This window comes from Nerophis lumbriciformis, linkage group LG22, assembly GCF_033978685.3.
Source record: "Nerophis lumbriciformis linkage group LG22, RoL_Nlum_v2.1, whole genome shotgun sequence".
Lineage (NCBI taxonomy): Eukaryota > Metazoa > Chordata > Actinopteri > Syngnathiformes > Syngnathidae > Nerophis > Nerophis lumbriciformis.
Window position 1 is genome coordinate 40,272,298 of NC_084569.2, and position 12,906 is coordinate 40,285,203.

Below are 12,906 nucleotides of genomic sequence, written 5' to 3' on the forward strand. Positions count from 1 at the left end.
GCTGGATGCATTAAACAATGTAACAAGGTTTTCCAAAATAAATCAACTCAAGTTATGGATAAAAATGGGGTAGCGGGGGGTGTATACTGTAGCGTCCCGGAAGAGTTAGTGCTGCAAGGGGTTTCTGGGTATTTGTTCTGTTGTGTTACATTGCGGCTGTTCTCCCCAAATGTGTTTGTCATTCTTGTTTGGTGTGGATTCACAGTGTGGCGCATATTTGTAACTAGGGATGTCCGATAATGGCTTTTTGCCGATATCCGATATTCCGATATTGTCCAACTCTTTAATTACCGATACCGATATCAACCGATATATACAGTCGTGGAATTAACACATTATTATGCCTAATTTTGTTGTGATGCCCCGCTGGATGCATTAAACAATGTAACAAGGTTTTCCAAAATAAATCAACTCAAGTTATGGCGTCCCGGAAGAGTTAGTGCTGCAAGGGGTTTCTGGGTATTTGTTCTGTTGTGTTACGGTGCGGCTGTTCTCCCCAAATGTGTTTGTCATTCTTGTTTGGTGTGGGTTCACAGTGTGGCGCATATTTGTAACTAGGGATGTCCGATAATGGCTTTTTGCCGATATCCGATATTGTCCAACTCTTTAATTACCGATACCGATATCAACTGATGTATACAGTCGTGAAATTAAGACATCATTATGCCTAATTTTGTTGTGATGCCCCGCTGAATGCATTAAACAATGTAACAAGGTTTTCCAAAATGAATCAACTCAAGTTATAGAAAAAAATGGGGTAGGGGGGGTGTATATTGTAGCGTCCTGGAAGAGTTAGTGCTGCAAGGGGTTTCTGGGTATTTGTTCTGTTGTGTTACGGTGCGGATGTTCTCCCCAAATGTGTTTGTCATTCTTGTTTGGTGTGGGTTCACAGTGTGGCGCATATTTGTAACGAGGGATGTCCGATAATGGCTTTTTGCCGATACCCGATATTGTCCAACTCTTTAATTACCGATACCGATATCAACTGATGTATACAGTCGTGAAATTAAGACATCATTATGCCTAATTTTGTTGTGATGCCCCGCTGGATGCATTAAACAATGTAACAAGGTTTTCCAAAATAAATCAACTCAAGTTATGGATAAAAATGGGGTAGCGGGGGGGTGTATATTGTAGCGTCCCGGAAGAGTTAGTGCTGCAAGGGGTTTCTGGGTATTTGTTCTGTTGTGTTACGGTGCGGATGTTCTCTCCCGAAATGTGTTTGTCATTCTTGTTTGGTGTGGGTTCACAGTGTGGCGCATATTTGTAACTAGGGATGTCCGATAATGGCTTTTTTGCCGATATCCGATATTCCGATATTGTCCAACTCTTTAATTACCGATACCGATATCAACCGATATATACAGTCGTGGAATTAACACATTATTATGCCTAATTTTGTTGTGATGCCCCGCTGGATGCATTAAACAATGTAACAAGGTTTTCCAAAATAAATCAACTCAAGTTATGGATAAAAATGGGGTAGCGGGGGGGTGTATATTGTAGCGTCTCGGAAGAGTTAGTGCTGCAAGGGGTTTCTGGGTATTTGTTCTGTTGTGTTACGGTGCGGCTGTTCTCCCCAAATGTGTTTGTCATTCTTGTTTGGTGTGGGTTCACAGTGTGGCGCATATTTGTAACTAGGGATGTCCGATAATGGCTTTTTGCCGATATCCGATATTCCGATATTGTCCAACACCTTAATTACCGATACCGATATCAACTGATATATACAGTCGTGGAATTAACACATTATTATGCCTAATTTTGTTGTGATGCCCCGCTGGATGCATTAAACAATGTAACAAGGTTTTCCAAAATAAATCAACTCAAGTTATGGAAAAAAATGGGGTAGCGGGGGGGGGTGTATTTTGTAGCGTCCTGGAAGAGATAGTGCTGCAAGGGGTTTCTGGGTATTTGTTCTGTTGTGTTACGGTGCGGATGTTCTCCCGAAATGTGTTTGTCATTCTTGTTTGGTGTGGGTTCACAGTGTGGCGCATATTTGTAACTAGGGATGTCCGATAATGGCTTTTTGCCGATATCCGATATTGTCCAACTCTTTAATTACCGATACCGATATCAACTGATGTATACAGTCGTGAAATTAAGACATCATTATGCCTAATTTTGTTGTGATGCCCCGCTGAATGCATTAAACAATGTAACAAGGTTTTCCAAAATAAATCAACTCAAGTTATAGAAAAAAATGGGGTAAGGGGGGTGTATATTGTAGCGTCCTGGAAGAGTTAGTGCTGCAAGGGGTTTCTGGGTATTTGTTCTGTTGTGTTACGGTGCGGATGTTCTCCCGAAATGTGTTTGTCATTCTTGTTTGGTGTGGATTCACAGTGTGGCGCATATTTGTAACTAGGGATGTCCGATAATGGCTTTTTGCCGAAATCCGATATTGTCCAACTCTTTAATTACCGATACCGATATCAACCGATATATACAGTCGTGGAATTAACACATTATTATGCCTAATTTTGTTGTGATGCCCCGCTGAATGCATTAAACAATGTAACAAGGTTTTCCAAAATAAATCAACTCAAGTTATAGAAAAAAATGGGGTAAGGGGGGTGTATATTGTAGCGTCCTGGAAGAGTTAGTGCTGCAAGGGGTTTCTGGGTATTTGTTCTGTTGTGTTACGGTGCGGATGTTCTCCCCAAATGTGTTTGTCATTCTTGTTTGGTGTGGATTCACAGTGTGGCGCATATTTGTAACGAGGGATGTCCGATAATGGCTTTTTGCCGATATCCGATATTGTCCAACTCTTTAATTACCGATACCGATATCAACCGATATATACAGTCGTGGAATTAACACATTATTATGCCTAATTTTGTTGTGATGCCCCGCTGGATGCATTAAACAATGTAACAAGGTTTTCCAAAATAAATCAACTCAAGTTATAGAAAAAAATGGGGTAGGGGGGGTGTATATTGTAGCGTCCCGGAAGAGTTAGTGCTGCAAGGGGTTTCTGGGTATTTGTTCTGTCGTGTTACGTTGCGGATGTTCTCCCCAAATGTGTTTGTCATTCTTGTTTGGTGTGGATTCACAGTGTGGCGCATATTTGTAACTAGGGATGTCCGATAATGGCTTTTTGCCGATATCCGATATTGTCCAACTCTTTAATTACCGATACCGATATCAACCGATGTATACAGTCGTGGAATCAACACATTATTATGCCTAATTTGGACAATTAGGTATGGTGAAGATAAGGTACTTTAAAAAATAAATAAATAAAATAAAATAAGATAAATAAATTAAAAACATTTTCTTGAATAAAAAAGAAAGCAAAACAATATAAAAACAGTTACATAGAAACTAGTAATGAATGAAAATGAGTAAAATTAAGTGTTAAAGGTGTCACGACTTGGTCTTGGGAGTTTGCTTTTCCGGGATGCAACGGAAAGTTGGCACGGGCGAGACGGGAATGAAGGTACATGATTTATTATTATCAAAAAAAAGGAATAAATGAAAGCGCGCACAGTGGCGGAGAACAAACTATGAAAAAACAAAAAGACTATAAACATGGAACCAAAACTTACTTTGACAAGGGACATGAAGCAGGATCTTAGAGGAATGGACAGAGCATAAATGTGGTGTGAGGTCGTCAGCAAGACAAACTGAAAAACAATGAACTTAAATACTACAGACATGATTAACGAAAACAGGTGCGTGACTCAAGACGTGAAACAGGTGCGTGACGTGACAGGTGAAAACTAATGGGTTGCTATGGTGACAATCAAGAGTGCACAATGAGTCCAAACGTGGAACAGGTGAAACTAATGGATAATCATGCAAACAAGACAAGGGAGTGAAAAGCCAGAAACCAAAGATTCCTATAACTAAACAAAAACATGACTTAAAACAAAAACATGATTACACAGACATGACAAAAGGTTAGTACTATTAGTGGAGCAGCAGCACGCACAATCATGTGTGCTTACGGACTGTATCCCTTGCAGACTGTATTGATATATATTGATATATAATGTATTAATAACAGAAAGAAACAACCCTTTTGTGTGAATGAGTGTAAATGGGGGAGGAAGGTACTAATTGTAAGTGTATCTTGTGTTTTTTATGTTGATTTAATAAAAAAACAACAAAAAAACCAAAAAAAAAAACGATACCGATAATAAAAAAACGATACCGATAATTTCCGATTACATTTTAACGCATTTATCGGCCGATAATATCGTAAGGGCCGATATTATCGGACATCTCTATTTGTAACAGTGTTAAAGTTGTTTATACGGCCACCCTCAGTGTTACCTGTATGGCTGTTGACCAAATATGATTTGCATTCACTTGTGTGTGTGAAAAGCCGTAGATATTATGTGACTGGGCCGGCACGCAAAGGCCCCCAATATTGTTGTCTGGGTGGAAATCGGGAGAAATTGGGGAGAATGGTTGCCCCGGGAGATTTTCGGGAGGGGCACCGATAATTCGGGAGTCTCCCGGGAAAATGGGGAGGGTTGGCAAGTATGACTGGGAGACGCAACTGCTCTTTACTTCTCCCTACGTCCGTGTACACGGCGGCGTTTTAAAAAGTCATACTTTTTGAAACCGATGTCGATAATTTCCGATATTACATTTTAAAGCATTTATCGGCCGATAATATCGGCAGTCCGATGTTATCGGACTACTCTACTGAGATACAACAATATACATTTTGAGTCATTTAATATGCAACTTAAGTACCTCAAATCTACTACTACAAACAACTACAGTTGCTTTGTGAAGTAATGGAATAATAATGTACAGTATTTTGTACATTATTGTGTCGCTACTTCGCTACATAGTATAAAAAATTGCTAAGCTACAGGAATCGCTACTCGTTCAAAAAGTAGCTAAGCTACTGGGAAATGTAGTTAAGTAATTTTTGTCTTTATTGCTTATTGAATTTATGGAACTGTTGTTTTTTTTAATAATTGAAAAATAAATAACAAGAATTAAGTTAGTTGGATAAAAATCTTGGAGAAAAAAAAACAACAATAACAAAGTAAAAGGTGTAAAACAAAAATAGTGTTTTAAAATTTACATTTTTTGCACTGAATTTTAAACACCGTATTTCAAGAAACTGAATATTTGAACACACATTTTGCTCTCAAACTTTTATTCCATGAAATTCCAACGCAATAAACAGTGTAAAAAAAAATAAAATAAATCAATAATCATTTCATAATAGTGTTGTACGGTATACCAGTACTAGTATAGTATCGCGGTACTAATAAATCAAAAACGGTACTATACTCTGTTTGAAAAGTACCCGTTTCCAACGTCGTCACGTCGTGTCATTGCTGGTTTTACGAGCAGAGGAGCATGTTGGGCAGCGCACACACACAGAGTACTTACAAGCAGACACAGTGTGTAGACAGAAAAGGGAGAATGGACGCATTTTGGTGTAAAAAGTCAAGATAAAGGTGAAGTTATAACACTGCTTTAAGACATGGCTAACATCCATCCACAGTGTTTTAGCTACTTCTAAATCACTAATCTTTGTATCCATGGCGACATATAAAGTACGTTTCTTACAAGTAACATTATCACTGGAGGACGGGGAATAGCTAAACATGCTTCACTACACACCGTAGGAGGATACAATAGCTCACCGCCGTCACAATGTAAACAAATGCCATGGGTGGATCTACACCTGACATCCACTGTAATGATACCAAGTACAAGAGCGTATCTCGTCGATACTACTATGATTACATCGATATTTTTTTTCGTCAGAAAATATTTTTTTCCTTTTTTAAAATGTATATTATGTTTATAAAGTCAGTAAATACGTCCCTGGACACATGAGGACTTTGAATATGACCAATGTATGATCCTGTAACTACTTGGTATCGGATCCATGCCTAAATGTGTGGTATCATCCAAAACTAATGTCAAGTATCAAAGAAGAGAAGAATAAGTGATTATTACATTTTAACAGAAGTGTAGATAGAACATGTTCAAACAGAAAATAAGCAGATATTAACAGTAAATGAACAGTTTTTTACAGTTTGTCCCTCATAATGTGTACAAAATAATAGGTGTATAAATGACACAATATGTTACTGCATACGTCAGCAGACTAATTAGGAGTCTTTGTTTGTTTACTTACTACTTGCCAACCTTGAGACCTCCGATTTCGGGAGGTGGGGGGGGGGGGTGGATGGTGGGGGGCGTGGTTGGGGGCGTGGTTAAGAGGGGAGGAGTATATTGACAGCTAGAATTCACCAAGTCAAGTATTTCATTATATATATATATATATATATAAAAAAAAAAAAAAAAAAAAAAATATATATATATATATATATATATATATATATCCTGAAAATATGCAAACAAAACTGTGTTTAGATAATTGATACTTCAAACTTGCATAAATAAATCTTAAGGAATATAACATAACTTGGCTTCTGAGAGCTTCAAAATGTAATGAATAAAATGCTAAAGTTGTTGATAAACAAGCAATTATTTTAATAATTAAATATGGTCATTTTAAATGAATTATTATGATCATTTAAAATTAATTATTTCAATAAGGAGTCAGAAAAAATACAAATAAAAATACAATTAATTTGGATGTTTTTAGCAAAATATAGTAAAAATGTATTTAGTTTTTATTAAATTAATAAATATATTTATTTTTAGGTAAGATAAACATAATAATACAATATGTCTCTAGCCTGGATGATTTAGTTCTTGTCACCCTGTTGTCCTCCCGTCGTGAAAAAAGGCTGTCCTCACTCAGGTCCGCATGGAGCTGGAGGGGGCGTGGCCTCCAGCGCCGGCTGAAAATCGGGAGATTTTCGGGAGAATATTTTGTCCCGGGAGGTTTTCGGGAGAGGCGCTGAATTTCGGGAGTCTCCCGGAAAATTCGGGAGGGTTGACAAGTATGGTTTACTTACTACTAAAAGACAAGTTGTCTAGTATGTTCACTATTTTATTTAAGGACTAAATGACAATAATAAACATATGTTTTATGTACCCTAACATTTTTTTTGTTCAAATAAAGACAATAATGACATTTTTCTGTGGTCCCCTTTATCTAGAAAAGTATCAAAAAGTATCGAAATACATTTTGGTACCCCCCCCCCGTCGTCTTTGAGCCTTTACCAGCTTGAACGTACCTGGAATGGAGACCAGTCCTAGCAGCTCTCGCTTCAGTCTGGTAATTTCCTCACAGATTTCCATGTCATCTATCCTGTTGGGGGGGGGGGGGGGGGGGGGCACATTCAGTATTTCACATAAATCATCAGCAACAACTAAGCAGTGTTTGGAATAACGGCGTTATTGTCATGACGTGTTTTGGTCTTATTGAGGCGTTTCACCATGTCTGGTTCTGTTCCCGACGCTTCTTTCCTCCCTTTGTTTACCTTTTAGTTGCTAGGAGCGCTGATGCTTTTCACCCGTCTCAGGAGGCTCACCTGCTCCTGATCACTAATCAGAGAGCTTTGGTGCAGGTGCATTGTTCGCTTCAGGTTAGTGTCCACCGGTTCGGTTTCTTGTTAACGGTATGCTAATGTTACCAGCTGTCTGCGTTATTTTGCCTGTAAGTGCACTCCCTTGTGGCACTTGCTGGTACTACTTAAAAGACGGCTTCTTGTTCTTATGCGTTACTCGCGCTGTTAGTTTGAATGTCCAGGATGAGTGGAATGTGTTGATGTCGGAATGGTTTGAATCGGTTGAAAAATGTGGGAATTGTGCAACTTGGAAAAATGCCCCATTCATTTCACTGGGAACTTCCTGGAAATTGTGGAATTTTGGGAAAAGCGGGATTTTTGGGGAAAATGATGAGGAGCATAAATGTCCTGAATGAGCTGAATTGGTTGGTGTTGGAATTATTTAAATCGGTCAAGAAATGTTGAAGTAGTAACAGGATTTTAATTGAAAAATGGTATTAGGAAATTTCGGGAAAACTGGAAATTTTTCAAGTTCTTAAACCAACTTGTTTTTTTGTCCTGACTAAGAGGAATGTTTGGACAATGGAACGACTGAAATGGGTTGAAAAATGTGAAAGGAGTCATCGCACTGAAAAAGTTAGAAAAAAAAAATTCCTGGAAATTTGTTGAATGTGGAAAAATGGTAGTTTGAATGTCCAGGATAAGTGGATTGTGTTGATGTCGGAATGGTTTGAATCGGTTGAAAAATGTGGGAATTGTGCAACTTGGAAAAATGTCTAATTCATTTCAATGGGAACTTCCTGGAAATTTTGGAATTTTGGGAAAAGCGGGATTTTTTTGGAAAATGATTAGGAGCATGAATGTCCTGAATGAGCTGAATTGGTTGGTGTTGGAATTGTTTAAATCGGTCAAGAAATGTTGAAGTAGTAACAGGATTTTAATTGAAAAATGGTATTAGGGAATTTCGGGAAAACTGGAAATTTTTCAAGTTCTTAAACCAACTTGTTTTTTTTGTCCTGGCTAAGAGGAATGTTTGGACAATGGAACGATTGAAATGGGTTGAAAAATGTGAAAGGAGTCATCGCACTGAAAAAGTTAGAAAAAAAAACACAAAATTCCTGGAAATTTGTTGAATGTGGAAAAATGTTAGTTTGAATGTCCAGGATGAGTGGTTTGTGTTGATGTCGGAATGGTTTGAATCGGTTGAAAAATGTGGGAATTGTGCAACTTGGAAAATTGTCCCATTCATTTCAATGGGAACTTCCTGGAAATTTTGGAATTTTGGGAAAAGCGGGATTTTTGGGGAAAATGATGAGGAGCATAAATGTCCTGAATGAGCTGAATTGGTTGGTGTTGGAATTGTTTAAATCGGTCAAGAAATGTTGAAATAGTGACATTTTTTTAATTGAAAAATGGTATTAGGGAATTTTGGGAAAACTGGAAATTTTTCAAGTTCTTAAACCAACTTGTTTTTTTGTCCTGACTAAGAGGAATGTTTTGAAAGTGGAACGATTGAAGTGGGTAGAAAAATGTGAAAGGAGTCATCGCACTGAAAAAGTTAGAAGAAAAAAAAAATCCTGGAAATTTGTTGAACGTGGAAAAATTGTAGTTGAATTTTCAGGATGAGTTGAATATGTCGAAGGTGGAATGGTTTGAATAGGTTGAAAAATGTGGGAATTGTGCAACTTGGAAAAATGTCTAATTCATTTCAATGGGAACTTCCTGGAAATTTTGGAATTTTGGGAAAAGCGGGATTTTTTTTAAATGATGAGGAGCAAAAAAGTCCTGAATGAGCTGAATTGGTTGGTGTTGGAATTGTTTAAATCGGTCAAGAAATGTTGAAGTAGTGACAGTTTTTTAATTGAAAAATGGTATTAGGGAATTTTGGGAAAACTGGAAATTTATCAAATTGTTTTTTTGTCCTGACTAAGAGGAATGTTTGGACAATGGAGCGATTGAAATGGGTTGAAAAATGTGAAAGGAGTCATCGCACTCAAAAAGTTAGAAAAAAAACCAAAATTCCTGGAAATTTGTTGAATGTGGAAAATGGTAGTTTGAATGTCCAGGATGAGTGGAATGTGTTGAAGGTGGAATGGTTTGAATCGGTTGAAAAATGTGGGAATTGTGCAACTTGGAAAAATGTCCCATTCATTTCACTGGGAACTGGTAATTTTATAATTTTGGGAAAAGCGGGATTTTTGGGGAAATGATTAGGAGCATAAATGTTCTGAATGATCTGAATTGGTTTGTGTTGGAATTGTTTAAATCGGTCAAGAAATGTTGAAGTAGTAACAGGATTTTAATTGAAAAATGGTATTAGGGAATTTCGGGAAAACTGGAAATTTTTCAAGTTCTTAAACCAACTTGTTTTTTGTCCTGACTAAGACGAATGTTTTGACAGTGAAGTGGGTTGAAAAATGTGAAAGGAGTCATCACACTGAAAAAGTTGGAAATAAGGTTAGAAAAAACTCCAAAATTCCTGGAAATGTGTTGAACGTGGAAAAATGGTAGTTTGAATGTCCAGGATGTGTTGAAGGTGGAATGGTTTGAATCGGTGGAAAAATGTGGGAATTGTGCAACTTGGAAAAATGTCCCATTCATTTCAATGTGAACTTCCTGGAAATTGTGGAATTTTGGGAAAAGCGGGATTTTTTTGAAAATGATGAGGAGCATAAAAGTCCTGAATGAGCTGAATTGGTTGGTGTTGGAATTGTTTAAATCGGTCAAGAAATGTTGAAGTAGTGACAGTTTTTAAATAGAAAAATGGTATTAGGGAATTTTGGGAAAACTGGAAATTTTTCAAGTTCTTAAACCAACTTGTTTTTTTGTCCTGACTAAGAGGAATGTTTGGACAGTGGAACGATTGAAATGGGTTGAAAAATGTGAAAGGAGTCATCGCACTGAAAAAGTTAGAAAAAAAAACCAAATTCCTGAAAATTTGTTGGACGTATAAAAATGGTAGTTTGAATGTCCAGGATGAGTGGAATGTGTTGATGTCGGAATTATTTGAATCGGTTGAAAAATGTGGTAATTGTGCAACTTGGAAAATTGTCCCATTCATTTCAATGGGAACTTCCTGGAAATTTTGGAATTTTGGGAAAAGCGGGATTTTTTTGGAAAATGATTAGGAGCATGAATGTCCTGAATGAGCTGAATTGGTTGGTGTTGGAATTGTTTAAATCGGTCAAGAAATGTTGAAGTAGTAACAGTTTTTTAATTGAAAAATGGTATTATGGAATTTCGGGAAAACTGGAAATTTTTCAAGTTCTTAAGCCAACTGGTTTTGTTGTCCTGACTAAGAGGAATGTTTGGACAATGGAACGATTGAAATGGGTTGAAAAATGTGAAAGGAATCATCGCACTGAAAAAGTTAGAAAAAAAAAAATAATTCCTGGAAATTTGTTGAATGTGGAAAAATGGTAGTTTGAATGTCCAGGATGAGTGGAATGTGTTGAAGGTGGAATGGTTTGAATAGGTTGAAAAATGTGGGAATTGTGCAACTTGGAAAAATGTCTAATTCATTTCAATGGGAACTTCCTGGAAATTTTGTAATTTTGGGAAAAGCGGGGTTTTTTGGGAAATGATGAGGAGCATAAATTTCTTGAATGAGCTGAATTGGTTGGTGTTGGAATTGTTTAAATCGGTCAAGAAATGTTGAAGTAGTAACAGGATTTTATTTGAAAAATGGTATTAGGGAATTTCGGGAAAACTGGAAATCTTTCAAGTTCTTAAACCAACTTGTTTTTTTGTCCTGACTAAGAGGAATGTTTGGACAATGGAACGATTGAAATGGGTTGAAAAATGTGAAAGGAGTCATCGCACTCAAAAAGTTAGAAAAAAAAATTTCCTGGAAATTTGTTGAATGTGGAAAAATGGTAGTTTGAATGTCCAGGATGAGTGGAATGTGTTGAAGGTGGAATGGTTTGAATAGGTTGAAAAATGTGGGAATTGTGCAACTTGGAAAAATGTCTAATTCATTTCAATGGGAACTTCCTGGAAATTTTGGAATTTTGGGAAAAGCGGGATTTTTTTGGAAAATGATTAGGAGCATGAATGTCCTGAATGAGCTGAATTGGTTGGTGTTGGAATTGTTTAAATCGGTCAAGAAATGTTGAAGTAGTAACAGGATTTTAATTGAAAAATGGTATTAGGGAATTTCGGGAAAACTGGAAATTTTTCAAGTTCTTAAACCAACTTGTTTTTTTTGTCCTGGCTAAGAGGAATGTTTGGACAATGGAACGATTGAAATGGGTTGAAAAATGTGAAAGGAGTCATCGCACTGAAAAAGTTAGAAAAAAAAACAAAATTCCTGGAAATTTGTTGAATGTGGAAAAATGTTAGTTTGAATGTCCAGGATGAGTGGTTTGTGTTGATGTCTGAATGGTTTGAATCGGTTGAAAAATGTGGGAATTGTGCAACTTGGAAAAATGCCCCATTCATTTCACTGGGAACTTCCTGGAAATTTTGGAATTTTGGGAAAAGCGGGATTTTTGGGGAAAATGATGAGGAGCATAAATGTCCTGAATGAGCTGAATTGGTTGGTGTTGGAATTGTTTAAATCGGTCAAGAAATGTTGAAGTAGTAGCAGGATTTTAATTGAAAAATGGTATTAGGGAATTTCGGGAAAACTGGAAATTTTTCAAGTTCTTAAACCAACTTGTTTTTTTGTCCTGACTAAGAGGAATGTTTGGACAATGGAACGATTGAAATGGGTTGAAAAATGTGAAAGGAGTCATCGCACTGAAAAAGTTAGAAAAAAAAAAAAAAATTCCTGGAAATTTTTTGAACGTGGAAAAATGGTAGTTTGAATGGCCAGGATGAGTGGAATGTGTTGATGTCGGAATGGTTTGAATCGGTTGAAAAATGTGGTAATTGTGCAACTTGGAAAAATGTCCCATTCATTTCACTGGGAACTTCCTGGAAATTTTGGAATTTTGGGAAAAGCGGGATTTTTTGGGAAAATGATTAGGAGCATAAATGTCCTGAATGAGCTGAATTGGTTGGTGTTGGAATTATTTAAATCGGTCAAGAAATGTTGAAGTAGTGACAGTTTTTTAATTGAAAAATGGTATTACGGAATTTCGGGAAAACTGGAAATTTTTCAAGTTCTTAAACCAACTTGTTTTTTTGTCCTGACTAAGAGGAATGTTTGGACAATGGAGCGATTGAAATGGGTTGAAAAATGTGAAAGGAGTCATCGCACTGAAAAAGTTAGAAAAAAAACAAAAATCCTGGAAATTTGTTGAACGTGGAAAAATGGTAGTTTGAATGTCCAGGATGAGTGGTTTGTGTTGATGTCGGAATGGTTTGAATCGGTTGAAAAATGTGGGAATTGTGCAACTTGGAAAAATGTCCCATTCATTTCACTGGGAACTTCCTGGAAATTTTGGAATTTTGGGAAAAGCGGGATCTTTTGGGAAAATGATTAGGAGCATAGATGTCCTGAATGAGCCGAATTGGTTGGTGTTGGAATTGTTTAAATCGGTCAAGAAATGTTGAAGTA

At 37.0% G+C, this 12,906-nt stretch overlaps 1 protein-coding gene across 1 annotated transcript in view; it reads right to left on the reverse strand.

Annotated features, from left to right (window-relative positions):
* Positions 1-12,906, reverse strand: part of LOC133615029 (bMERB domain-containing protein 1-like) — a 36,740-nt gene that overhangs the window by 9,451 nt on the left and 14,383 nt on the right. Inside the window, exon 3 of the mRNA XM_061973359.2 lies at positions 7,131-7,204. Coding sequence (XP_061829343.2) covers positions 7,131-7,204 — 74 coding nt within the window. The remainder of the gene's footprint in view (positions 1-7,130; positions 7,205-12,906) is intronic.